We start from the raw sequence: 27,815 nt of genomic DNA, 5'->3' as shown, positions 1-27,815 counted from the left end.
CCACCCATCTAAGCAATAAAAAAAGTCAACGAAATGAGAGAAACATAAAGTCCAGGAATTCATCTTTATTTACAAAAAATACGGTAGTTAGTATAATATTACTCCAAATGTCAACGAATCATACCGAAGCTGTAAAGTATTCCAAATATCTGAAATAATATAATGACAATAATAAACGCGAGATTTACGGTTTTTATGTAAAAGTATGTAGTTTTAGGAACCAGAAGTGAGATACTGTTAAATAAATACTAATCACCCTCCAAATTGAATCTTAAGTAAGGAATAACAAGGTAATAAAATAGTAAAAAGGTAAGAAAAATACTTACAATTTTATAACAAATTCATTTTAACCTCATGGAGACAATCAACTTTCCCTTACTGTCATAAATAGGCAGCGGCAATCTATATACACCATAGATATATAAAAACATCATTTATTAATACATCAATGATCTACACATAAAGAAAATACTAAAAAGAATAAATAACCAATATTAGTCTTAATTATATTAAACAAAAAATATTAAAATATTTATGTACTTGATACTTTAACATATTTAATTATTTATCAAATTCAAAACACAATAATAACCTTATTGGTTTTTCGTGACGACGCCGGCGCCGCGACGGCAACTGTATACAAATTATTTGAGACGCCAGAAATTTTAAAACATTACATTAACATTACATAACATTAAAACACGAGATTAAACCGTAAAAGTGTTTTGATTCGAACAAGATTAGCTAGTAAAATAGGTTACACGTATTTATGCTAATTTGGGGCTTAGTAATGTTATTATATGATATCGATCTTGTATCTGATATTTTGAGTTCGTGCGATCAGTGAGGCGGGTGGGCTGGTCTGATCACGAGCCGTAATTGATTAGGAATCGAGGCGGGGCTGACGAAAGGTCGCGGGCTTGATGCGTGGTGCCGATTGATGGTATTTTGAAAGTGATTCCGTTGAATGTTGAACCTTTACATTTCTCTTGTATGAATTCTCTGAAGATTTTTGTATGATGATCTGTTAAACACTTTTCCCCCTAGCTATGCGCTGATAGCCAAAAAAAACTTTTTATTTATTTTTTATTTGGGTGAACGAGCTCACAGCACACGTGGTGTTAAGTGGTAGCTGGAGCCCATAGACATCTACCACGTAAATGCGCCACCCACCTTGAGATATAAGCTCTAAGGTCTCAGTATAGTTACAATGGCTGCCCCACCCTTCAAACCGAAACGCATTACTGCTTCACGGCAGAAATAAGCAGGGTGGTGGTACCTACCCGTGCGGACTCACAAGAGGTCCTGTCACCAATTAAGAGGTCCTTGCACTTCCCAGTTCACACAGACGAACGGCCTTGATGCTGCTTATCTTTCGTATTGGCTTTCATATTCTTCATTTTTTCCCCTACTTACTCACTGGGAGCCGAAAAGGCTATTCAAATTACGCGCGGACGGGTAGGAGAGCTCACGGGCTCGACCTGAGATAATTTGCTAACACTGGCCACAATATGTTAAATGTCACATTTATTGTTTTTTATCAGCTCATGTAAGAGCAAGAAAACTATAGGGGCAGGTCTCCTAAATGAGTGCAGTAGAATGGCTTAATTGTTGACAGGCGAGACTTCGGCCCACCATAATGCTATACATCAAAATACATCAATATTATTTTAAAATAACACATATAAATAACTACAAACTGCTCTGCTCTTGAATTCCAAGGGCGAGATCGTTTCTAACTGCATCGCGCTACCTGTATCTGCTCGTCCGACCAGAAGTTTTCCGCTCAGACGAAACAACAGCACTCTCTTCACTGTACAGTCTCTTTCTATCCTCTCCAACTGACCGGCGGGAGGCGACACTAAAACTACCCTGATTAGTTGCTTAAAAATCGATTTGACTTTTCTGAGAAAAGCTTGTTAAAAATAAATACAGATATCGCATTGTTTTTGATAAAATTATATTGCACAGGCGTTATTAATACAAGCGTATAAAAGAGTCGCGAGTCGAAACACGCGAGTCGAGCGAAGACACAACATCAATCTGCTGAAGTGCAATAAAAGCCACCTGACCGCGTGCCATTAGATATTTCACTTTAAGAATGAATTCCCTTTCTTTATTTAATATAAATGCATAAAACGAAATCCGCAAGTTGATCTTCGTATCACACCGTCACGAGCGCCCACCTTTCATTTATTTAGGATCGCTATCGGCCGGGAGCGAGCGCGCGATAACACACCGCTATCACGATCCGCAGGGAACTACGCCATAAACGAGCCAGCCTCGGTGTGAAACACTGTAATTAGATGTTTCAAAATGATTACTTATTAGTTTTGCCATATAAAGTACACAGGGCATTTGGCTAAATAAAAATATTGGAAAAAATAATATTATGACAAAAATACAGCTCTAATTGTTAACTTCAGTTTATTATGAAAAATATTATTACTATGATATTTATATGAAATGCTCACTGTTTTTATGGCTATTTTTTAAAGCATTTTAATCGTAACAATAACAAGGCATTACGGGGCATTTGAAAAGTAAAGCTAATTATGAAACAACAGATATATCAATGCCTTTATGTATTCGTAGTTATTTCGCTAGACCTTGATATCTTATTTTGTTACATAAAATGTAACACAGATCCAAACGTGTAAAATAACGTTCTACAGTCGCTCAAACGACGTGGTGCCCCCACGAAGGAGGGGGGAGTCGTTATCGCCGAAAAAGCACCCGATCGCGCGCGATTCTCCCGGCGATATGACGAGATCGCCCCGGCGATACGGTGTGATCGCCCGCGCGATACCGCCGCCTCCACAACGCGCCTGTATCCTTTCAAAAAGACTTTTTGTATGTACGAGTAATCGCTAGCACGGATCTAGTTTTAATGACTTTTTATAATAGGTTTACGTGGGCCGAATGTTTAGATGCATTCCGATTATTAGTTGTCATATCGAACGAATGCATCTGTTTAGAAACAATAGAATTTCAACTACATGAAATCAAGCATGGTCAAACATAACGAAAAGTGTTGATGGCCGGTTTTTTGCGTTTACCAGACAATCATTACACAATCGTAAAATAAACGAAATCGAGAATAAACAAAAAGAAACGCTTGAAGCATTTTCTTCTTTCAAGATTTCGTCGTCATTTAAATTCCTTAATATCAAATGTTAAAAAATAATATTTATTATACACAATAAAAATAAAATTCGAACTAATCGACCTGATATCTTTCTACTGATAAAATAAATCTTAGAATCAGCAATACTTGGAAACTTCTTTTCAGAGATTATTTTTCGGACATAAATAAATTTATTTTTTTAAATTCTACATCGTTATTTAAGTAGTCTACGAGGAATGAACAACAACAAGAATGCGCTGAGTTTCTTGCCAGATCCTCTCAGTGGGTCGCGGTCCCGATCCGGTGGTAGATTCTGCGAAGCATTGCTCTTGCTAGGGCCAATTTTAGCAAATTCTTTCATGTTGATTGATCCTGCGACCTCTCGGCTAGTCACAGTGAAGCCAGAATTACCTCTCGGGACTATTGGCAGATAGGTAGATAAAGAAAAAATAGCAGCGAGTAATTAAAATTAAACTCCTAATAATGTTTTCAAAAAACAATTGAGAAATAGACTTCAATTCTCAAGGGGGGTGGCGGCAGTCGCGTTGTGATTTCTACTGGCTCCGGTAACCATTTAATAACAAGTAGGCCGTGAGTTCATTCCCAGTCTACGTCATCATCTAAGTTTTTTTTTTTTAACATAGAAGCCCTCAATTATTTGTTTCGTTTGGGGGCAGTGACGACATGTCACTTGGACATTGACTTTTTAACTTACATTTAAATCTCACTCACTTACCACAAACAGCCCGAAACTTCCTCTGGCTGACATTAAATTGTTGTACTGCTTGTACAGACACTTCTAATGCGATTTAGACAATTCACAATCGAATATATTTATGTAAATAAAAATCAATGTATGCTTGTTTTTATTCTGAGCAGTCTTAAACCAGTTATGAGATCTTCAAAAAACCATAATTCCGTAACGAAAACATGGCAAAATCTGTTCAGCCATCAGGAAGTAGGAAGCGTTAGTTTGATGCTGAGAGTGCCAGTGTACTTTACTATACTGAATAATTACGTCACTGTTCTAATCCTTTCTAGAATAGGATACAGGCTCAAGGGGCTTAACCTGAGAGAATTTGCTAACACTAGTCCTAGAAAAAGCTATGCTTCGCAGAATCTTTTACTGGTGGTAGGGCCTCTTGTGAGTTCGCACCGGTAGGACCCCGCCTATTTCTGCCGTGAAACAGTAATGCGTTTCGGTTTGAAGGGTGGGGCAGCCGTTGTAACTATACTGAGACCTTAGAACTTATATCTCAAGATGGGTGGCCCATTTACGTTGTAGATGTCTATGGGCTGTGAGCTCGTCCATCGATCTGGACCGGAATAGCGACCCACTGAGAAGATGCGGCGAGAAACTCAGTGGGCTGTGTCTGTGGGATAAGTTGCACGTTGATCCCTTCAACGAGTTTCAAAAGGGACAGTGACAGGTGCTTGGAATGCTTAAAAACACCGGAAGGGGACCAGGGTGATCCGAATCGAACTGTTAAGGGCGAGAATAGCTGGATGAACGTCGGCTGAATTTCGTCGGAACGCAAAGGAAATAATATCGACAATAACAGAAAAAATGCTTAGAACGCTCCATCACACATCGTCACCGTGGATGCTAAGCGATAACTCGAGGTAACCCGAATACAGAAACAATTATTGTTTTTTTTTTGTTGTATTTTATCTAAGCCGAGCGCGGCATGCGGGCGTTATCGCGCGATAGAATGATACAACCGCCTGTGTTTTGTTAAGTTCGTCGTGTGTAATTAAACTATTAGATTCATAAATATAACGGAGCGCTATTTGGTTGTTATTAGAATATAAACTTCTGTAAATCTTCTTCTGTAATAAAGCAGTTGTGTTGTTATTGGAATATAAACTTCTGTAAATCTTCTTCTCTAATAAAGCAGTTGTGTTGTTATTGGAATATAAACTTCTGTAAATCTTCTTCTGTAATAAAGCAGTTGTGATATGAAACTCGAGAAGTGACACTAACAAGAGCCATTGGATGGATCTATATAATTTATAGCGAAAGAAGGTTTGACTTCTGCCATGTGTGACCTTCTCCGGCTTTTTTTTGTTGTTTAGATGGGTGGACGAGCTCATAGCCCACTGTTAAGTGGTCACTGGAGCCCATAGACATCTGCAACGTAAATGCCGCCACCCACCTTTGAGATATGAATTTTAAGGTCTCAGTATAGTTACAACGGCTGCCTCGTCCTTCAAACCGAAACGCATTACTGCTTCGCGGCAGAAATAGGCAGGGCGGTGGTGCCTACCCGTGCGGACTCACAAGAGGTCCTACCACCAGTAGGATCGTGCGTAATTTGTTCCCAGTTATTTATTTATTAATTCATACAGGGTGATGCACAAAATATTATGTGAAAAATAATACTCGTACATTAAGAATGGCCGATTATTTTTGCGTATCGCATCGTATCGGGCGTAGGTCGCGGAAGCACGTATCGGAGTGGTACGCTTATCGTTTCATGGGGGTTTACTGAGTCTCTTATCGCTGAGTTGTAGGTATTTTTCCTTCTGCACTAACCGATGTGAATATTCTTTTGTTATAACCCGCTCTATGAGGAAATGATACATTTGTCCTCTTTTGTAGGGGCCGTATAGTGCTGCGAGCTTGTAAGGTTGATGTCATCAGTCTACCACAAAGCAAGCGCTCTGATTTGAGCGGCAGTACAGCTGTGATACTAAAGGAATTTCGTCTCTAGGTCCATGTGGCTAAGACTGCTTTTGACTGTTGTTGCGGCGGGGTGACGTCTCAGTTGAGCGCCTTGTGGTGCAGGGCATGATAGAGGGTACAAGACCAAATAAAGGCAGCTCTAAACGTTCCCATTGACGAGTGCACAAGAAGGGCCGTGGTACGCGAGGAATGGCGACGTCTGGTGAAGCGCACCACCACCCGAAGTGATGACCACGACCCCTCTGCCAAGAGTCTGCATGCGACTGAGAAGAAAAAGACTGCTTTTGTGTTCTAATTTTCGATTCTATATCTCAAGCGTTGTGGTGTCTCCCAACACAGTGGGAATGAGTTGCTCGCTCCGAGCATTTCAATATTGCAATAATTGTTACGTTATAATATTCTTTGTAAAAATGGATATTTTAAAAAAATCTAATATTAAAAAAAAAGACATGCCCGCTGAGTTTCTTGCCAGTTCTTCTCAGGACGGAGGCTAGTTTTCGTGAATTGTTGGTAGTTCTTTTTGACGTTCAACAAGTTATATACTTTATATTTTTTATTTGATTTGATTTGATTTAGCTCTGATTTCATTTCAACACGGAGCGCATGCGCAAAGTTGTTTAATTAAAAAAAACAAAACAAATAATATCACTTTAGTTTCTCATCTACAACGTTATTATCTGAAGCGAGAGAACATGACAGTACGTTTCTCTAGAATCTTCGGGACGTACCGAAGCACGTTGCGGGCGTACCCACGACAGTCGGCGACAATAAAATCGCATGCGATCTCGTACGGTAACAAGCGACCGTCGGGCGGACATCGCGCGTTGTCGCGACGCCGATCGTCCGCCAATTTGTACGTACGTCGACGGGCGATTTATTGCGCACGCGAGCCCCGACTAGATGCCTAGGACGCGAGTACACGTGATCTATAGCCCTGAGGCGTCTTTATGATTTCATTGTTAACTTTAACACGCTCGTTTCAAGACGCTGTATCTTAATCGTCACAACTGGATGCGGTTACGTAGACCTAAACGGAACTCAGCTTCTGTGTTTCTTCAAAAATGATATCCAGATTACATTACCTGATCCAAATGACCAAACGTCACCGTCGCCCAAAGGATATCATTTCGGAATCTCTCGATCTACTCACGGTGCTTTTAGGTAATACAAGTTTCGGTCACCATTCTCGTCGTACAAGTTGAATGCGACGAAGGGTTCGTTAGTTTTTTAGCTTAGATAGGTGGACGGGCTCATGACCCAACTGATGTTAAATAGTAAGTTGTGAAACTAAGCCCACAGACATAGCCTACTGAGATTCTCGGCGAATTTTCTCAGTGGGTCATATTTCCGATCCGGTGGTAGATTCAGCGAAGCACTGCTCTCGCTACGGCTAGTGTTGGCAAATTCTCTCAGGTTGAGCCCGTGAGCTCACGTAACTACTCGTTGAAGCAAGCATAACCCCTCGAATTTATTAGCAACAAATAGAAAAAAAATAAAAAAAATGAATTTGCTCTGAAATCAAATTAGCCAATTCTTAATGTAAAGTCGATGCTCTTCATCCTTAATCACCTACCACTTGAAATACTTTTCTCAACGCACTGACGAAAGTCCAAAGAACATTATAACAGAAATCTTCAGCTTTGTCTAGCGCGTGATCTTGCGACTTTGGTAGCAATCAGATCAAAGCTATATCAAAGATCGGCCAGCAAAACGTGCTAGCTGGGTGTAGCTCTCCACAAACTAGATATTAATAAGTCCCAGAGAAGAATTAATATAGAAACCTCAATCAGTTTTACGCACTCTTCGCATTTTAGTTTCTGCAATAGCAGGTTAATAAACCTCGTCAAACTTTATAATCAAATCATTTGACAAAAAAGGATTGCTTGTATATTTTTTTAATCACATAAACGAATCGGAATTACTAGAAAAAATAATCGTTAGCAAAACTACTAGGGATTAATCGGTTAAAAATATTTAAATACCACCACGAACATTAGGAAATTCGCTATCGTTAAACTGCGATTGAAACATGACCGACATCGACAATAACTCAAAACTGATTCTCGGACGGTTGTTGAGGTACGAACGTTCCCGCCAATTAAATGTGGCAACTTTACAAGCGCAACGCTCACGCTTCACAACAATAACGATCGAATTTTAGCGTTGACGTTGTATAATGCAGTGGAATCGGTCGCGGACTTCAAGACAGGCGGTAATAGCGGTAAGGCCCCACACCGACAACGCGACAGCATTCAAAATCACGTTTAAAATATATTTACGGTAACGGCCGTCTGGTGTAGTGGTAAGTGACATGGTCACTACACAAGGGGGTCGCGGGTTCGAATCCCGCCAAGGGAAGATATTTGTATGATAAATATAAAATGTCTTTTCCAGGGTTATGGACGTGTATTATATATATACGTGTATAATAAAAATCTTATATTTATTTCCGTTATCTGCTACCTGAAACACAAGTTCTTTACGAATTTAGCGCGGGACCAGTTAACGTGGCGTGATTGTTAGTAAATATTTATTTATTTATTTTATTTATTTATTTACAGCATTGGACGTAATTGAAATTTGAATTTGATTAGCGGTAGGCAGCGGCTTGACTCTGCCCCTGGCATTGCTGAAGTCCATGAGCGACGGTAACCACTCACCATCAGGTGGGCCGTATGCTCGTCTGCCTACAAGGGCAATGAAAAAAAATGTATAATATGTAACCTAATCATGATGATGATGATGATCTGTGCAGCGAATGAACGACTCTGAAAGCCACAGTTTTAAAGCCATGATAAAGGCTCCTCGCAATGTAATCCTGTTCAGTATATTACGTCCATGGAATATACACGTTAAGTTGCGCGCGAGACGATCTATCGTGGGACTCTGTAATCGAACCACACCATCGCACTGCGCAATATCATTATTGTACATCCTTGCACTTCCCAGTTCATACAGACGAACGGCGTTGATGCTGCCTATCTTTAGTATTGGCTTTCATATACTTATTTTTTTTCCCCTGCCGATTCACTAGTAGCCGAAGTGTTTCAAACCCGTCGCTTGCGACGAAGGGCTCGACGAGCGAATTAACCTATAGACACAGCCTACTGAGTTTCTCGCCGGATCTTCTCAGTGGGGCGCGTTTCCGATCCGGTGGTAGATTCTGCGAAGCACTGTTCTTGCTAGGGTCAGTGTTAGCAACTCTCCGGTTTGTGCCCCGTGAACCTACAAACGTTACGGTGAAGCTGAAATAGTATCTCAAGGCTATCAGCATAGGTAGGGGAAAAAAAGCCGATGTGGCTATTCCAATTACGCCCGGACGGGCAGGTGAGCTCACGGACTCAACTTGAGAGAAATTTCTGACACTAGCATTAGCAAAAGCAGTGCTTTGCAGAATCTACCGCCGAATCGGAATCGCGACCCAATGAGAAGATCCGGCGATCTCCTCTCTACGCATTACATGTCCATACCACGCTAACAGTCCGCTCTTTAATTTGTCAATAACCGAGGCTACTTTCACACTTCCCCTGATATACTCATTTCTTATCTTGTCCATTCTTGTCACTCCACACATCCATCTCAACATTCGCATCTCTGCCGCGTGCACTCCTCTTTCATTCTTTACTTTCGTCGCCCAGCATCCAGATCGATACAGTACGACAGGTCTAATGAAAATTTTGTAAATTTTCCCCTTGATCTTAAGGAGCATTCTACGATCGCATGCGATTGCAGGGAACTGTGGCCATTTCAATCGGTACATAATAAAATAAAAATCATTTTTATGTGTAACTAATTTAAGGATAACTGTTATTTAAATTTTTAATATCGGAGGGCAGTGGGTCTTTAAGGCCACCAATCGCGGCCACCTATATAGATTTATTGTGACCTTGCAGTATTAAATATCTTTGGCCAGGCCTAAATCTAACATGAACTTTCCTTGGACAAGTGTTCTTGAACAGTTCGAGGCAGAAAATTTACTATCCGAGGAATCTTTTGCTTCCTAAGAGGCAGCATCACATAGTATTCAGATAGAAGTTCCTTCCCCCACAGTACCTGCAGACTGGATCAGTTGCCTTGTCCATGTGCCTTCATATCTCATAGTCTATCCGTAGGATCCTTATAAGATTTCTTAGTTAATTGCTATTCAAGCCCATTTTGATAATGACCACGCACCTGCCGATAAAAATTAAATACGCAAAAGTCAAAAGAAGCAATCATTAAGTGGTCGCAGTCAAAGATAATCCTTCGAAATGCAAATGAGACGTGGCCTGAAAGAAATGTGATTATCTCGCTATTAGGTATAAATTAAGGTGGTATAGGGTATGCAGGTACAATTATATTGTCGGCGAGGTGATCGCGGTCGCACCCAGCGCGGCGCAATCTCGCCGAAGATCGACCGTGAGCACGCTCGCATGCACTTTATACTTTTTCGTTTGCACGCTTCGATATTTCTAATGAAGTCATCTTTGTGTTACTGAAACCCTTTGTCCATTTAAAGGTACGCAATGTATCCGTTTGTTTGTTTAATTGAAAAAAAAACTGTCATTTTTTAAAGCTTGAAATTTCGAACTGTTTTTTTTTAATTAATTTTATTCGTCTGAACATTAATACAATTAAACGACTATTTATAATGTATCAAACATTTTAATAGACTAAACGAATTTTTGACTAAAACCAGACACAAGTACAGAAAATAGTTTATCGATTAGCAGTATCGATATCCAAGCCGCGCAAAACATTGATTGGCGCAGCACTATTTCTGTGTAATCGATACGGGCGCGGACGGTGCGAACTCACATATTTTATTGTGTGCCAATTAAAATTATTTCTCTCGGCCATTGATTGTGGGAAGCCTAAGTTTCTAAACGCAGTTGTTTTGTTTCCGACTTCGGTCCGCCGTTGATTCGATCGCACAATTTGTCTGGCGATTTCGCTGTTTCAGCTACGACGGAAATTGCATGCGGAAAGTACTGGAATTGTGCAATATTATAATTTAAATCAAATTTTTTCTCGTTTGCGCGAATTATAGTTTTCATGCACTGGAAAATGCTCCGAATTGCGTGGACGGCCAAGAGGACGAATAAATCTATCCTGGATCAGCTTCGCATCCGAGTCAGGCTCTCAACAATCTGTTACCAGAGGATCCTCAGCTACTTCGGTCATATTGCCCGCCGACAGTCAGATAACTTGGACAAAGTGATTGTGACGGGCAAAGTAGAAGAGACCCCACGGCCGATTACCTAGCCTTTGGTGTGATCAAGTAACCGCTCTAACTGGGTTGCCAGTCGCAACCGCCATTCGAGCAGCTGAAGACCGGACGAGATGGAAACAGCTCACGAGACAGGCAACGGTCAATTTTCACGGACACGACCTTCAGCAATGAAGAAAGCGACGAAGAAGAAGCACTGGAAAAACAACTGCCAAACGTCAAATGGGTAAAGTGCGACAGAGATAACGCTCTACGAAGCCGAAATTAGCCGATTGTCTCTTTCAGAAGGTCGATGTGCATTATTTATCGCCGGGTACTGTACCGTAATATTCGTACACAATGTTGCATATCCGAATAACAAAGCTCTGAATCACTTTCATTAAAGTCGTCTCACACGCAATGAGTTCCGTTAGCGATCTCTCATCGGTTCGATCGCGACAATTGATCAGTCCACGCACGCGTATACGGCCTTTTGCAAAAGACATTTGCAAATAGAACCAAAACGTTCTAACTGTCCTGTGTTATAAATTCGAACTTGAACTCTAAATTTGGAAGGCTTTCACTCAGTATCAAGCAAATTTTAAATCTACTTTGATTTCTATTGTTGATTGAATAAAAAATCTTCAGAAAACAATTCACGGGAATTAGGACTCTATTGTTGACTGCCAAGATTGCATATTATAAAACAAGATTCCTAATTTATTTAAGGCTCGTTTTAGTCAACCAAGTTCGAGAACAGACTGTGTTCAAGGAAATATCAATGCAGCGCGACTAGACTTGGTACAGACTAATGCAGTTACATAGCCGATACGGAATTACGAATGCCAATTATAATTACAGTTTTGCCATTTCCTAAACTCAATACAGGCTTCATAATTGAAAAGCCTAATGCTATTGTAAAGTATTGAGAAAACAAAAACCAGTTCTACCAAATAGCCCTACATCCGAGGCGTTGATCAATTCAGCTCGTCACCTACCCGAAAACTGGTTGTGTTTTTAACCCGTCTACCTAAACAACTAAACGTGGCAATGGCCTGGCAGAAGAAGACCAGGTCGGCCTGTGCACACTTGGCGACGCACCGTGGAGAATGAGATGAGGACTGCCGACATGACCTGGAGTGATGTCAACGAGTAAGCGCAAGACAGGGTCAAGTGGAGATAACTTGTTTACCGGACACCGTCCTGGTTGTCGTCGATTACGACGAAGAGCTCGACGAGTGAACTAACCCATAGATACAGCACACTGAATTTCTCGCCGGATCTTCTCAGTTGGTCACGATTCCGATCCAGTGGTAGATTTAGCAAGTGTTAGCAAATTCTCTCAGGTTGAGCCCGTGAGCTCACCTACTCGTCCGGACGTATCTTGAATAGCCTCTTAGGCCACCAGCGAATAGGTATGAAAAAAAAACAAACAACTTGTGATGGCCTTATATACCAGCTTGGTACCTTAGGACTACAACAACTTAAACAAAAATACATTAAGCCTTCAGAAAAAATAATCAAACCAACGACTTCGGCAAACTAATATTTTGCATCAGCCAACATCCGTCCGTGTGGCGTTCGCATACATAACCCAGTGGTGCACACAAGATTCCAATATGATGATAAGGAGCGGACACACTGCCCGATCTCGAGATGTATGCGTCGTCACGCCGCCCGCCAATATCCGACGTAGAATTGAAATATCTAACCTACCCTCCGCCGCGGTATCGGGGAGCCTCGTGTCACATCTGATTTTATGTTCGCTCCTGATGTATCCTTAAAAGGACGACTCGAATAAATCACTTGTATTACACAGAAAACATATTCGTAAATTGTATTCATATTTTTTGTGGTTTCGTCTAGCTAACATATGCTAATTTCGAATTACTTCGAGAACGTTCTGTTGAATTTCAATAAACAATTTAATTAAACTTTGCTATAACGTATTGGACATCCAAAGATATAGGATGCGTATAGTTTTATAGAAGAGCAGTGAAACCCGGTCATAGATTTTCACCCCTCGATATTAATAAAGTCGCGGATATCCTTTTATAAACTACTTGCTGACCTGGCAGACTTCGTAGTGCCTCAATCGATAAATAAAAGACCTAAGCTTTTGCATAAAAGAAACTTAAAACAAACAAAAGGAATCCGTCCGACAGGGGACACATCAAAGGAAAAACAAAATTGTTATTTTTATTTAATTCCGAGCATTTTCATATTTATCTACCTTTTAAACCTTCTCTGGACTTCCACAAATAATTCCACAAATTCAAGATCAAAATTAGCCAAATCGGTCCAGTCATTCTCAAGTTTTAGCGAGACTAACGAACATCAATTCATTTTTATATATAGAGATTAATATTATAAGATACAGTTATCAGTATTTCCTAATTTATTAGAGGCTGCGTGGTCGGACTAGCCAGTGTAGTGATGCTGAAGCTCACAACACCATACGGTATATCGCTAGAAAAGACACAGTAGTATACATTTTGCGACTTTGTTTTATTACACGACGTATCACCTTATCTTACCGATCACCTTAATGATAGAATAAGCTTACTTTATTTTAGGTACCTAATATCTATACCTATTACTTAAAAATATTAGGGCATCTCCTGTATCTGCCACCCTGCCACTGTAACCACGGCATAATCTCGATACAACACAATAATAGGTAATATAAATAAATCTGTGTAATGATTTAATTTTAAAACTATTAAAACCGCGCATTGTCGTTTCATGAATGCCTTATTAAACCTTATTTTAGGTTTAATTAAACAATATTGGATACGCGACAGGAGCTAATGAAAATATTTCTATTATCACTTTGTACGTTTTTTTTATTACTTAGATGGGTGGACGAGCTCACAGCCCACCTGGTGTTAAGTGGTTACTGGAGCCCATAGACGTCTACAACGTAAATGCGCCACCCACCTCGAGATGTAAGTTTGTAGTTTGTAAGTTGTAAGCAGAAACGCATTACTGCTTCACGGCAGAAATAGGCAGGGTGGTGGTACCTACCCGCGCGGACTCACAAGAAGTCCTACCACCAGCACGTAGGGGTGTGGGTAAGTTTTAAGTGATTGTTACATGTTACGTATGCGGTATGACTCACACTGATTCATCGATGCGGAGATAACATCAACCTACACATCTCGCGCGGACGATCCGTATGTGAACTAACTGATCACCAAATTAATTAGTCATCGTTTTAAATATTAATGTGTGTTGCGAAATCAGGGAGTTCAGGGAAATGTTTATTTACTGTTTGAGAAAGAAATTCGTATGATTTGAGTTTCCCGGTATTTTTTTATCTGATTGCAAAATCGGGTGAAGGATTGAAGTTTAAGTGTACTTTTTTTTTCTACCTAAACTGTTTTTTTTTTATTGCTTAGATGGGTGGACGAGCTCACAGCCCACCTGGTGTTAAGTGGTTACTGAAGCCCATAGACATCTACAACGTAAATGCGCCACCCACCTTGAGATATAAGTTCTAAGATCTCAGTATAGTTACAACGGCTGCCCTACCCTTCAAACCGAAGCGCATTACTGTTTCACGGCAGAAATAGGCATATATGATAGCCTTGAGAGGCCATTTCAGCGTAACCCTATAAGTAGGGGGCTCAAACCTGACGACGTTGCTAACACTAGCCCTAGCAAGAGCAGTGCTTCGCAGAATCTACCGCCGGATCGGAAACGCGACCCACTGAGAAGATCCGGCGAGAAACTCAGTGGGCTGTGTCTGTGGGTTAATTTACTCGCCGAGTCCTTCGACACAAGCGACGGGTTCACGGTTCCACTCAAGCACAAGAAAAACTCGCCAATACCCTCTCTTATAACACGGTACTTCTACAACACGTTAACGAGATTTTTGTTTAAAACTATTTAGAAAATTATATTATGCACTATGAACACACTTTATAAATAAATAAATATTTACTAACAGTCACGAAACGTTAACTGGTCCCGTGGTAAGTTCGTAAAGAACTTGTGTTACAAGTACCAGATAACGGAAATATACATAAGATTTTTATTATACACATACACATATTTAATATACATCCATAACCCTGGAAAAGACATTTATACTTATCATACAAATATCTTCCCTTGGCGGGATTCGAACTTTATATGGGAATAACCGGAATTTTACTGCTCATCGCTTATTTATATTAGGTAAAAAAAAATACAAACAAGCAGCCGCCCTGCCTACTTCTGCCTGCAAAGGGTTTGGGCTTGATAAGTAGGACAGTCGTTAGATAATACCTTTGATTCGACCTCACGTCTCATGGTCGATGGCGGCGCTCTATTATATGCTAGTTTAATAAAGTAAGACATACAAATATTTCCAATTTGTATCGAAATCGTATTAATATATAAATTTCATTCAAAATTATATTATTTATTGACCACACATCCGAACTATATGTATCTAATAATGAAAGAAAAAAATATATTCACTAACAGCTGTCAAGTATCATATTGACAAGATCCGCGATCTTGCCGCCTTCCGCAATTTCCGGTTCCGTCCGTCACTCGATGCGAATATTTTGCTTTTTTTTTATTATTTTTTATATTGCTGTTTTTGGGCTCAGATACTTTATCAAAATCATTTTTTTGGCAATTCGACTTATAAGTCTAGGACTATTACAACAATCGTCAAAACAAACTTTCCGCAACAACAAAAAAAAAACTTTCCGAGGGACACAGATAAAACAAATCTTCAAATTTTCCGATCGACTTAAAACGTTCGGTTAAGTACCTACACGTTTGTAAACACATCACGGAAGACTACACGCGCTTAGCGAAACGAGAAATTAAATTAAGAACAGACTCAACTATCGGCGAACGGAACTTCGCATTTCGAAATAATTTTAAACGAGACAAAGGATCGAATGAAACGAAATGAACGAATGAACGAATAGATTGAGTAAACAATAATCTTATTTAGCTATAATCCGAGGGAGGCGACGCTAATTTCCTGAGGCAGATGAGAACATAGCTATGAATCGTTTTCGCTATTTTAAACTTGAATCTGTATTGGATGACCGCTTTGAATTTTAAGTAGGGTTGCTGAGGGCTGTTCCTGAAACGCGTTGAAGACTACGTTACGTAAAAAAAAATGTATTCTCTCTTTACAAACCATCAAATATATACTGCTTATAAATATTGTACTAAAAAATAAAAAATATTTGAAGTGAAACTTCCTTATCGGCGTTGGAAAAAAATTTACCGTCACATTTTTCGGTTACGCGTCACTTTTTTCCGTTACGCGCCATCTGTTTTGTATTCATGTCTATGATAATAAAATCCTTTTGTTTAAACTTTATCTAATTTAACTTTTTTGTATTCATGTCTATGATAATAAAATCCTTTTGTTTAAACTTTATCTAATTTAACTTTATTTAACCAATTTCTAGAAAGTTGCATGTAGATCATTTTTCGAAAAATAAGGCCATAAACAAGTTTCACTTCTTACGTGTGTACACTAGTACACGCACACATTTTTTTTAATTCTCTCTGTTAGCAGTGTAAAATAATCTAAGTTTACAACAATTCAATAATAGTTTGGAAAATTGTCTATGATACACAATTAAGAAACATGATTTTGATTAGCCGCTACAGTGTATAATTTCTCACAGAAAACAAAACTCAACAATTCCTTGTTATAATCATAAGGCAAGACAAATAATATAAACAACAAAAAAAAAACAAAAACAATGCGTTCAAAGATCAATTTGTCAGAGTCGCCAAGTTAATAAAGATGTGCAAGAAGTGGCAAGTTCTTTGTTAGTTCGCGAGCGTGCTCGGATTTATCGGACGCTCCTCCGGCCCGTTTCATTTCCTGCGCTCGACTCGTGTCGAACTTCGGTGTGCGCCTTAAAATCACAGACGAAAGCGGGAAACGACTATTCGAACTTTTTACCACAGATTAAAAATGGCGTTTCAAACTTACTCGTCTGTGTGTTGCATGTCGCGTGACGGCCGACCGCGGAGTAGGGATAAAGTGAAAGGCCAATATGGCGGCGCCTATAGTTCGCAGCAGCTGACCGTGTAGTGTATAGACTATTACTCATTTGTGCCAGTGCTCCACGCTATTTTGTTTTTGTTTTTGTCAGTGTTTAATGTAAATGTTGTTTGTCAGAGTTGAATGTCTATATGTGAAAAAAAGTTTTATTTTACCGTGGTTTCATAAAACCACAAAATCCTTTTTAATTATAGCTAAGTATGATCATGTGCGACCACATAAATATGTTTTACTTATTATGTGTCATCTACATGTGTAGTTATTTTGTAAGGTAGCTGCGTTTTAATTTTTGTAAGTCTGGTTAAATTGTAAGTTACTCGTATTTGAAAAACCTAATTATACTCCAAAGGGTAGTTCAGTATATAACGTCTCGCCTGATATTACCGCTAAACATTTTCCTCCTTTATTTACTTTTGTTTTGAATGTAATTAGCTATATTTTACAAATATATCAAAATAAAATTGTGAATGTACTCTCGCATTAAAAGATATATAGTTCCTTCTATACGTATTAAAACAATTCTTAGACAGCCCCTTGGGTTTCATTAAAAATGAAATTTTGATATAAATCGCTTAGTCCGTATGACTTGCCCCACAATAACCCTAGAACGCGAGAGGATAATCACATTGTTTTGTTTTTGATTCATTGCACTTTGTAGTCGTAAACTTCGTATTTATAACGTTTCTTGACTAAAAGCGGATATTTGTTTTATTAAGGAATGTACGTTCTAACAGTGAAAGATTCCGCAATTTCTGCTCTAATGGATGAACTCAGAGAAATCTTGCCGTTCGTCTCTCTTGGTTTTTTTTTTCGTTTTTGTTTTTAATAAGCTTTTATTAGCTTCATACGTACAGATGTTAGTATGTATATAACGGAACCTTAGAAAATGATTTTGACCCCCTTCAAAACGTCGGATTAACTCGAAATTTCGCATACGTATGAAGGACTGATGACAATTCAATATTTTATTAAAATTATGCTATTGTAAGCTAGCGGTTAGCATGGTATGGACATGTGATGCGTAGAGAAAGAATGCATGTGAATAGGAAATGGAAATGGTAGTGCAAGGTAGAGGGGGAAGAGGTCGATCGAAGAAGACATGGATGGAGTGTGTGAATGACGATATGAGAGAGAGAGGAATGAGTGTTGAGCTGACGACTGATAGAAGGGAATGGAAATGAAAAATTAGGTGTGCCGACCACACCTAGTGGGATAGGGTGAAGAAAAAGAATATTATAATTAGGCGAGTTTGCGGCCCGCCTGTTGGGTAATTGTTTCTGTCATGGTTATCGTCAATGCTAGCGCTGAAAACCTAGAAATAGTAGATCGCTGCGCATCTTCATCTTACGAATAACACTTTATTCTTCTGTGACCACGAAAACTGTAAATTATTCAAAGCGTTCCAAATAATACATACAGTCGAGGCTGTTAGCGCAAAAGTGACCTAACCCACAATTTTTCATAATGGTGCTTAGATATTGCAATTTATTTAAAGCAATAAATTTTGATGCAAATCCGGCCAATCCCTAGTTTTATCCATAGATAACAGATCGCTTGATAAACATTATTTTTTCGCATATGCCTGTTCCTGTCTATTCCTGCCTATTTGTACCCTGCCTATTTCTGCCGTGAAGCAGTAATGCATTTCGGTTTGAAGGGTGGGGCAGCCGTTGTATCTATACTTGAGACCTCAGAACTTATATCTCAAAAAATAAAAACATTGTTTTATTGATGGAATCAAAAACTGTTAATTCGGTCCGAAATATATGTATTATATCAATAAAAAAAACACAAATTTAAATTGTAAAATTAGTTTTAATTATGTCTACGACTCATTAAAACCGAAGAACATAGGTACTATGTCTCAACTTCTAGAAGTTTCCAGTTGTAATGTCTTCGTTCACTTTCGACTAAGCCACGAACCTAGATTGTTTCTGTTGAGTTCCTAATAATCCATAAAATCGAACCGCATGAGAACCGTCTAGCATTTATAAGATTTTTATATCGTCTACTATGCTAACTATTTATTTAATTAACTATATAAAATATAACCTATATATGTCTAGTTTTGATACGTAATTCAATTTCAACTGAGTTTTGCGTACAAATAATTTTAAATACATAAATATTCTGAATGCAACAGTAAGATGATGTGTTAACTGATCCGCTCACTCACTTCGAGTTCCGCTTACGGCTCAGTAACTCAACCGTTTGGCGATGGACCCTCGACTGTGTACTGGCGATCGGCCCGCGAAGGCAGATTAGCCGCGCCCGAGCTCTCGAAGGCTCAGGGAACGATGATACTCAGAGCAGATCGTATCGGCTTTGCTCTTTCCACGCCGGCCCTTTCACGAGTGGTTATTGATACGGACTACGAGAGGCAGAAATCTTTCCGGTTTTAATTTTTCGCTGATTCAGCGAAAGGAATGTGTTTTTTTTTTTTTACTGGCGTTTTTAAAGCGGAATTGTTATTTAAGTCGGAAATGTAAACTCTATTGGTGGTAAATTTCAAATTTTTTAAATTAACTTTATTTTTTTTGTAATTTGCAAAGTACTTTGTGATGTGTTGCTGTGAATAATCTTTTCTCTATCTGCAGTTTTATGATATTGGTGATGCTTTTATTTATTTATTATTAAATTATAGGGAATATTGTTGTTGTTTATTTAATTACTCTGTGGCTAGTGGCCTTAGCTACGCTACGAAGGTATCGGGTTTTATTTCTAAGGTTGGCTTCAAGTCTATATGAATGATATTTGGTAATGATTGTCTGAGTATACATGTAAGAGCACATATTGTATGTTTTCCGCCATAACACAGGAGAATATCCCAACGTTGGGCCGTTGAATGTGTAACGGTTTTTATTTATCTATCATTTCAATTGTTGAAATTATAGTAGAAACGCAAGGTTTTCTATCGTGAAGCAGTCATGTGTGCGTTTGAAGGGTGGAGCTACTATCATACAATAGCCTCATGTTACAAATTCGACCTCATGTCTCAAGATGCGTGACGGCATGGACTTTTCGTTGTAAATGTGCTCCAGTAACCATTTTATATCGGGTGGGTTGTATAATATTGGAATAAATGTTTAAACTACCTACAAAGGTATCATAAATTAGTATTAAATAACTGTAATAGAACCTTACGTAAATAAGTAATATAAAATCCAAATAATGATACCTATAAATTATTATTTTTAAATATGAAATTTTGTAATTGGCAACACTAATAATTCACTAGAGAGAAGCTAACGTTCAAAATATTTAATTAATACAATAAAAGTATTCATTAAATATTTTGTTAAATATATTGTTATATATTTAGTGAGTGAATATATGAATAAGTGAATATATATTTAGTAAAATATATATTCCAAATATTTGATAAATACATTAAAAGTTTCAAGCATAGGTATATCAATGTCCAACACTAATAGAGTTTTGGGTATCAGGTGAATTGTGCAATCTGAACATTATCAGCAGAGCCACGGCCAGTTGACAAACTGCAGTACGTGATATTGCAGCCATTATTCCTTGTGATTCATGCCGACGCCTCCAACCCCCCTCCGGATTAGAAACCTTCGCAGATACAACTAAATATACATACGATAATATTTGACTGCAAACATTTCGTTTTTTAGGACGAATAATTAACGAAAATAATACTCCAATAGATGTATGTACGCGGAGAGGAAAAATACACAATTAATACATTCCTCGTTTTTATTCAGTTTTGTTTCAGGAAAATAATTTCGGTAAACACAAATTACAAAGTATAACTTTTATATATTTCCGTATATATTTCCCTTTTGCTCGAAAACATTAAGATAATTAGCAGGCTGTATGACATATGAACCGATTGCCCGTTTAATCTAATCGAGGGAAAAAAAAGACATGACATCTGACAGGGCGCGAAAACTACCGCTGATAGAACACGGCGGCGCCGCGGCGGCCCTAAAAACAATCAACAAATTCGTTTCGACAAAAACGAATCGGACATTTATTGTCCGCTATCGTAGCATTCCACTTCTGTTGTTTATAACAGAGACGAGCAAATTGCTCCCGAGACTTTTTATCGGGAAGTACGTTTTTTTTTGTTTTTTTTTTTTGTGTCGTACACGTCGAACAAAAGCGATATGACAGGTCTCGATGTGCCCGGTATCGGAGAGCGCACGACGACAAAACAACGAATAAATAATCGAGCAATCGAGTAAAAACAAGGAGCGGACTCTCGCGGCCACCGGCCCGTGACAATTGCATCTGCAGTCGAAATTGCAAACGCCATGTTGGATTACGTGCGCCAGTTTCGATCAAGTCTCCCGCCGCCGGATACAGCGCAACTACTCTCTGGTCGACAGAGTTCAATACTGTTAACTGTAGAAACTGTTTCTTTAATCTTAATTAAATATATATTTTGTATAGAACTTTAGTAACATTGGGTTCTTCAATAAAATACTGATGATAATTATAATAGGCATTTATTGCGCACCTTGCTTAGCTGGCGGTAGGCGAATGACTGCCCTCGCAGGAGCGTCGCCCGACATCGCACATACATACACGTCATATTGCAATGTGCAACATTGCATATTATATACACAACAGAAATAACGAGTTTTTTCGGAACGAATTTCCTTATGGGACGATGCGGAGGGAAAAAACGTCCGTAACGTAAGATTTTTATTATTTATGTATAGTCTTAGTATGATGGCTATACAGTGTCTAATGTATAGTCTACGTGATGACGGTTATTATTACTATTCATATGAATAGCTGTTTCTTTGTATATTATTATTATATATTCTTTATAAATCATTGTGAATAAAATAAAGCTGATAACTTGGTAAAGTAGTTTTTTATTTTTTTTATACCCGAATAATTATTTTATTTATACCTCGAATAGAACTTAAAATTAATATTTTTATAATAAGCACGATAATAAGAAACTTCATTCCTATCCGGTGTCTCACGACACCACACATCTTTTTTTTAAATATCATTGCGGGTATATACCTAACTCTTGAATTCTCTCACTCATCACATGAGTGTGAGTAAATAAATATCGGTCATTGATGAAACGGCTAACCTGACCTTAGGGTTTAAATACCAGTCAATATATGAAAGATAGTTTCGCGCTAGATATGCCCTATTTTCAATTCTCTAATTAAGAATATTAAATAAAAATAAAAATTGGATAACAATACAAGTGATAAGAAACTCCAAGCATGAGTCAGGTTTTAAATAAAGTCATTGTCAGTTTCATAATTTTAACGAATCACATCATTAAATTCCCGACTCGAATCATTAATAGAAAGATATTGAAAAAAATAGTTCACAGCTTCGTGTGAAGCGTTAACAGTTTTCGAACACGGCTATCCGTTTACATCCTTTCTAGGAAGGTCCACGACACAATAGTGTTGTGCCTCGAAATATTCTTATTTTAATCGAGCCGGTGTATCGGGGAGGTGAGTATCGCGGGCGCTCGTGTGGAACTCAGATAGTGACGGACCGTGGACACACTCGATACGGCACGGGACTACGACGACGCCGCAAAAATCTATTCATACTTTTCAATTTTTCCAATTTTCGTTTGCTCTCTGAAACCAGGTGAAGTGTATCGAAGGTACGGGGTTTGTTGAGACATTTTATAAGCTGTACACGTTTGAGAATCAAGGTTTGATGTCAATATAAAACAACGACTCATTGTATGAGTTGTCTTGTGATAAAATATGTCTTTCATAGATACTATAACGTCACAAGAAAAGGAAGAAAAGAGCTTTCAAAAATACAATTGAAATCAATCGAGTCGCGAAATTGAGCCGAACCTCGATTGAAACTCGTGTCGATCAGCGAACGTCAATCATCGTCTTTGACAGTTTTAGAAGTACGCACACGTAATTCCTTAGCTACGTTCGCCGAGGAAGCCTGAAGAAGCAACGGGGAATCTCTGTTTCATATTTCGAACAAAAACACCCGAGGCGACGCCCGTTGTCAACCGTTGGATGGATTCGAAAATTAAAATCTCGCGTTAGTTGGCAATGTTGGCGCCGATGACGGCTGTCGAGCGCCACACGCCGCCGGTGTTGCCAGTTCGATTTCAGGCTTGTTCTAAATATGTCAACACTTCTTTGTTATCGAGCGACGTGCGCGCGGAAATGAAAGTCCATCGAATAGACGACTCCATTATCGAAGCATCGCATATTATATAGCGCGGATCGTTTCACGTAAATTAGCAGTCAATTTAATTCGCGAATTCGTTACAATATTGACAATCTGCCGTGAAGCAGTAATGCGTTTCGGTTTGAAGGGTGGGGCAGCCGTTGTCACTATACTTGAGACCTTAGGACTTCATCCAGTAACCACTTAATACCAGGTAGGCTGTGAGGTCGTCCACTCATCTAAGCAATTAAAAAAAAAACTCTTTGAATAATTTCGTGATGTGTCGTCGTCGTTCACTTGTTAAAACGCAAGAAACTCCTTGATACTTGTGAGGACTTCGAGAAATTCTAATTTCAGTTGTGACTGGTTAACTGAGAAAAGCGCGCGAAGAAAACTCGTATGAGTGACGTATCTGTGCAGAGCAGGCGGGCCGCGGGCTGATACCGCGTATTTACCTGTGCGTCATTCACTCTTCAACCCCTAAGCCGTCCCCGCTCTATTCGGCGCGCAGTTGAAAAACTTTTCGGCTGTTCAACGAGATACCGCTGCCGTTTGCACTCGAAGCCTGCTCTATGAGAGATTTATTCAAAGACACAAAGTTTTTACACATTTAATTTTCTTTGACGGAATGCTGTTTATGTTTGTTTTCGAAATTCGAGAACTTTCTTCCGTACGTAATACAACGCACGCAATCGTAAACAAATACGCTTCCAAATTCAAAATATTTGACGTATGCGTATACCTATTCCTTGTAACGTTACAATATATTTGACAGAAGTAAGCTGTACGATACCACGTACGCCATCTTATCTTATCACGATCATTAGTGGCTGGGTAAACAATAGCCCGATACTTCGAGTCTAGGGATGTTATCATTCCCCTTCCAAAGGGGACTCTGAAGAAAGACTCTTAATATCGAAACACCACTCAGTTTATAAACATTCAGGACGCAGAAGGCGAATCATTAATGAAAAGTTCATTTATTTATTTCCACATTAGCTGTGTAGGTACATACGTGGCAACACGCGTCACCTGTCCCCCGAGATCCCGATCGCGATCCCACCACATTATGTTTGTTCAGTCGTCAAAAATTCTTTTGTCCGTTATAGATAAGCGCGCCTCGGGCCCACTAGTCATCGCGGGCTATATTTTAAACTAATATCATATTGTCGATGTCTGTACATTGCCTTATGTCACTGTCACATATTTTCTTTAAAAAAAAAAGGCAAAGGATTCTTGAAACTGTTGTTATGACGTCAATTTTCAACAGTTAGTTTGTAAGAAAGTTGAAACAAATAAACAAATGTAGATAAAATGAAAGCGATATCGGTTACATTGCTCACAAAATCTTCAATACGGTCTGGCTTTTTGTTATATTATAGTAAGCAAATGAATTTCCGTTCTTCAAACATAAGCATTGCCAGCAGAAATGCGTTGCCGAATTGCCTTGGAAAAATGATTATCTAACCCTTTTAAATCTAGACCATTTCAAAAATAGATAATCTCTGGTGAAATTTGATTACAATTATCATGAAGCAACTTCGTAATTCCTAATTCTAATTCCTATCCTAAGTATATCACTATGCAGGCCCGCACAGATGAATTCCATTTTACGCGTTCCTACCGCGAAGATGAATACCTGTTAGCCTAATATAACTGACACTTCAATCTTATATCCTAAAATGAGCAACGAGTAGACGATTAACCATTTAATACAGAGCCGAGAGCTTTCCTATGCATTTCAGGAATTTTTTCCTAAGCCAATTAAATAAAAAGCTTGATTTACTTAACATAACCCCACGAATAAGCTTAGTCCTTGAATTATTATGCATAACTAGTGAATTTCGGCCGCGCTTTCATAAACTTTTTTTATTGCTTAGATGGGTGGATGAGCTCACAGCCCACCTGGTGTTAAATGTTTACTGGAGCCCATAGACATCTAAAATGTAAATGCGCCACCCATCTTGAGATATAAGTTCTAAGGTCTCAAGTATAGTTACAACGACTGCCCCACCCTTCAAACCGAAACACATTATTGCTTCACGGCAGAAATAGGCGGGGTGGTGATACCTACCCGCGCGGACTCACAAGAGGTCCTACCACCAGTAATTACGCAAATTATAATTTTGCAGGTTTGATTTTTATTACACGATGTTATTCCTATAAACATTTAAGATCCAAACGATTCTTGCGCCCCCTGTCGTCCGTCTACTTTGCTATTAGATATATTGTCCAATATGACTGACCATACGGAACCTTGGGTTATTAATTTTGTTTTTGGTTTTGAATTGGTTTTTTTTATATACATTTTTTTTTATTCGAAAGATACGTACAATTATTTTGATCGTTATCCTCGTGTGTAATCCGGCGTGTCCAGCGATAACGTGAATCGTAAAAATCGCGCTCGATTGAGCTCCTTATCAGCAGGGCCGCCGTGTACCGAAATTATGAATAGGTTTATCGACATCACTCACGCCCGCATCGACAGTCTAGTCAATAATCCTGATCATTGTTTTACCTTTATAGTTGGTGGTAGGACCGCTTGTGAGTCCGCACGGGTAGGTACCACCACTCAGCCTATTTCTACCGTGAAGCAGTAATGCGTTTCGGTTTGAAGAGTGGGGTGGCCGTTGTAACTATACTTGAGACGCGCATTTACGTTGTAGATGTCTATGGGCTCCAGTAACCACTTAACACCAGGTGGGCTGTGAGCTCGTTCACCCATCTAAGCAATAAAATAAAGTCGGGATTTTATTCCCGTTCCAAGCCAGTGCTTTTTTTTTCGAAACTAATACTATGCTTCGTATGGAAGTCCTTTGACTGGCTTAGCATGGCTTGGCACGCGCACGTACGGAATCATCATCATCATTTCAGCCTATCGCCGTCCACTGCTGAACATAGGCCTCTCCAATAGATTTCCAGTGCGACCGGTCCATTGCCACCTGCATCCAACGAGACCCAGCGCTTTTTACTAGGTCGTCGGTCCATCTAGTAGGTGGCGTAATGATAACCTCAAATTATTCCAGGAACACGAAAAAATCTTAAAATAGTAAAACCCAATAATTTTTTTTAGTTTGTTTTTACTCGGTGGCAGCCCTGCTTATCGGTGAATTTCCGATAACACCCGCGGCTGAATGCCGACGACTAGTACTCACTGAATTGTCCTATGAAAGTGTTGTTCTGTTATTTGTTTGATTGTGTGTGTGTGTGTTGTTACAGACTTTCAAAAGGTAAAGTTGTTGTTGAAATATTTTATAAGCTTAATAAAAAAAAAATTTTGAGACCTTTATTATAACAGGCAAATGCGATTTTTGCGCAATGCCATGCAAAATCAATACAAAAACGCATCTCCTAACTCCCTTCGAAACACGCGAGTTACTTATACAACCAAATAAAATAAATTATCGCACATTCTTCTAAAACACAAGAAATGCGTCCAATAATGGGGCACATCTGAAAATAGGCTTCAAAACCTGATAGGAAAGAACAGAAATCCAGCATAATATCTATCTCTCTCTACAGTGAGCTTCAGAAGAGCACGAACGATCCATCACGCTTTACTATAGATTGCGGTTTCTAATATTAGCTGTATTCAAAATCTTGAACTTAATCTTTCTCCTAACAAGCCTTGAAATAGATTGTATTGATATAGCATTTACGTTGTAGATGCCGCCGATATCATTCTTCAAACGAGGCTTGTCGAGAGTACTTAACGGTAGGCAGCGGCTTGACTCTGCCCCTGGCATTGCTGAAGTCCATGGGCGACGGTTACCAATCACCATCAGGTGGGCCGTATGCTCGTCTGGCTACAAGGGCAATAAAAAAAAGATGTCTATGGGCTCCAGTAACCACTTAACACCAGGTGGCCTGTGAGTTCGTCCAATCGTTTATGCAATAAAAAAATAAAAAATAAACACTTCAACAAAATACTCACGTATACAGATATCTTTACAAACGCTTCGTGCACTTATCGCCGGTGGTTGTAAAATAATTGTTTATTTTTATCTATGTATGTAAAGCAGTTTCAGTAGCTATAGATAAGAATCATAAGTACATGCCCTTGCCGAACGCGCTTCGGCCAATATTTCAGCCAATGTTTGCACCAAATTCAGATTATTTAATAACGTTTATTTTTGTATGTGAATATAATTTAAATTTGACACTTTCGTCTGATTAATGTAACTAGTGATCCCGCAATAGTCGAAATTCGACTATAATTAATTGAAATTATAAGTTTGAACATCATTATGGTTCAATTTGACCACAGACTTTAAGCAATAACAAAAGTTTGACAATAAACATAGAGTATAAATATGTGTGTGTGTCAAATACATGAGAGGGTGTGTAATGTTTTTTTATTGATTTAATGTATTATTAATGCATAATTTAAAAATAAATATTATCATTGTGCACTCCTTCTCTATATTCTCTGTAAGTGTGAGAAATTTCCTGCTCCTCCGTCCGCGCAATTTTCGTAAAAAGGGATACAAAGTTTTTGCTTCACGTATTAATATATAGATGAAATGCTAGTTTATAAATAGATTTTGTTTATTAATAGTTTTATTAATAGATTTTGTTTAGTAATTATTAATATATATGTGTATTAATAGTTTATTAATAGTTTCTG

The 27,815-nt window shown here is 38.7% G+C and overlaps 1 protein-coding gene and 1 long non-coding RNA gene across 5 annotated transcripts in view; one reads left to right on the top strand and one right to left on the bottom strand.

The window, feature by feature from the left end:
* The window catches only part of LOC101736853 (zinc finger protein ush), a 268,675-nt gene that overhangs the window by 144,155 nt on the left and 96,705 nt on the right, over positions 1–27,815 (top strand). The window contains exon 1 of one of the 4 annotated variants that reach the window (XM_038010522.2): positions 26,341–26,418. The exons of the other annotated variants lie outside the window; for them this stretch is intronic. Coding sequence (XP_037866450.1) covers positions 26,355–26,418 — 64 coding nt within the window. The 5' untranslated portion in view covers positions 26,341–26,354. Of the gene's footprint in view, positions 1–26,340; positions 26,419–27,815 lie in introns of those variants that run through there. 4 annotated transcript variants of the gene reach the window in all.
* LOC134198728 (uncharacterized) lies at positions 54–27,651 on the bottom strand. Its single transcript, XR_009972887.1, has 2 exons — positions 27,123–27,651; positions 54–2,296 (listed from the first exon to the last, which is right to left on the bottom strand). It is a non-coding gene; the product is annotated as an uncharacterized LOC134198728 (long non-coding RNA).

The sequence above is a fragment of the Bombyx mori genome, chromosome 4 (assembly GCF_030269925.1).
Source record: "Bombyx mori chromosome 4, ASM3026992v2".
Lineage (NCBI taxonomy): Eukaryota > Metazoa > Arthropoda > Insecta > Lepidoptera > Bombycidae > Bombyx > Bombyx mori.
This window is presented reverse-complemented; position numbering and strand designations above follow the sequence as displayed.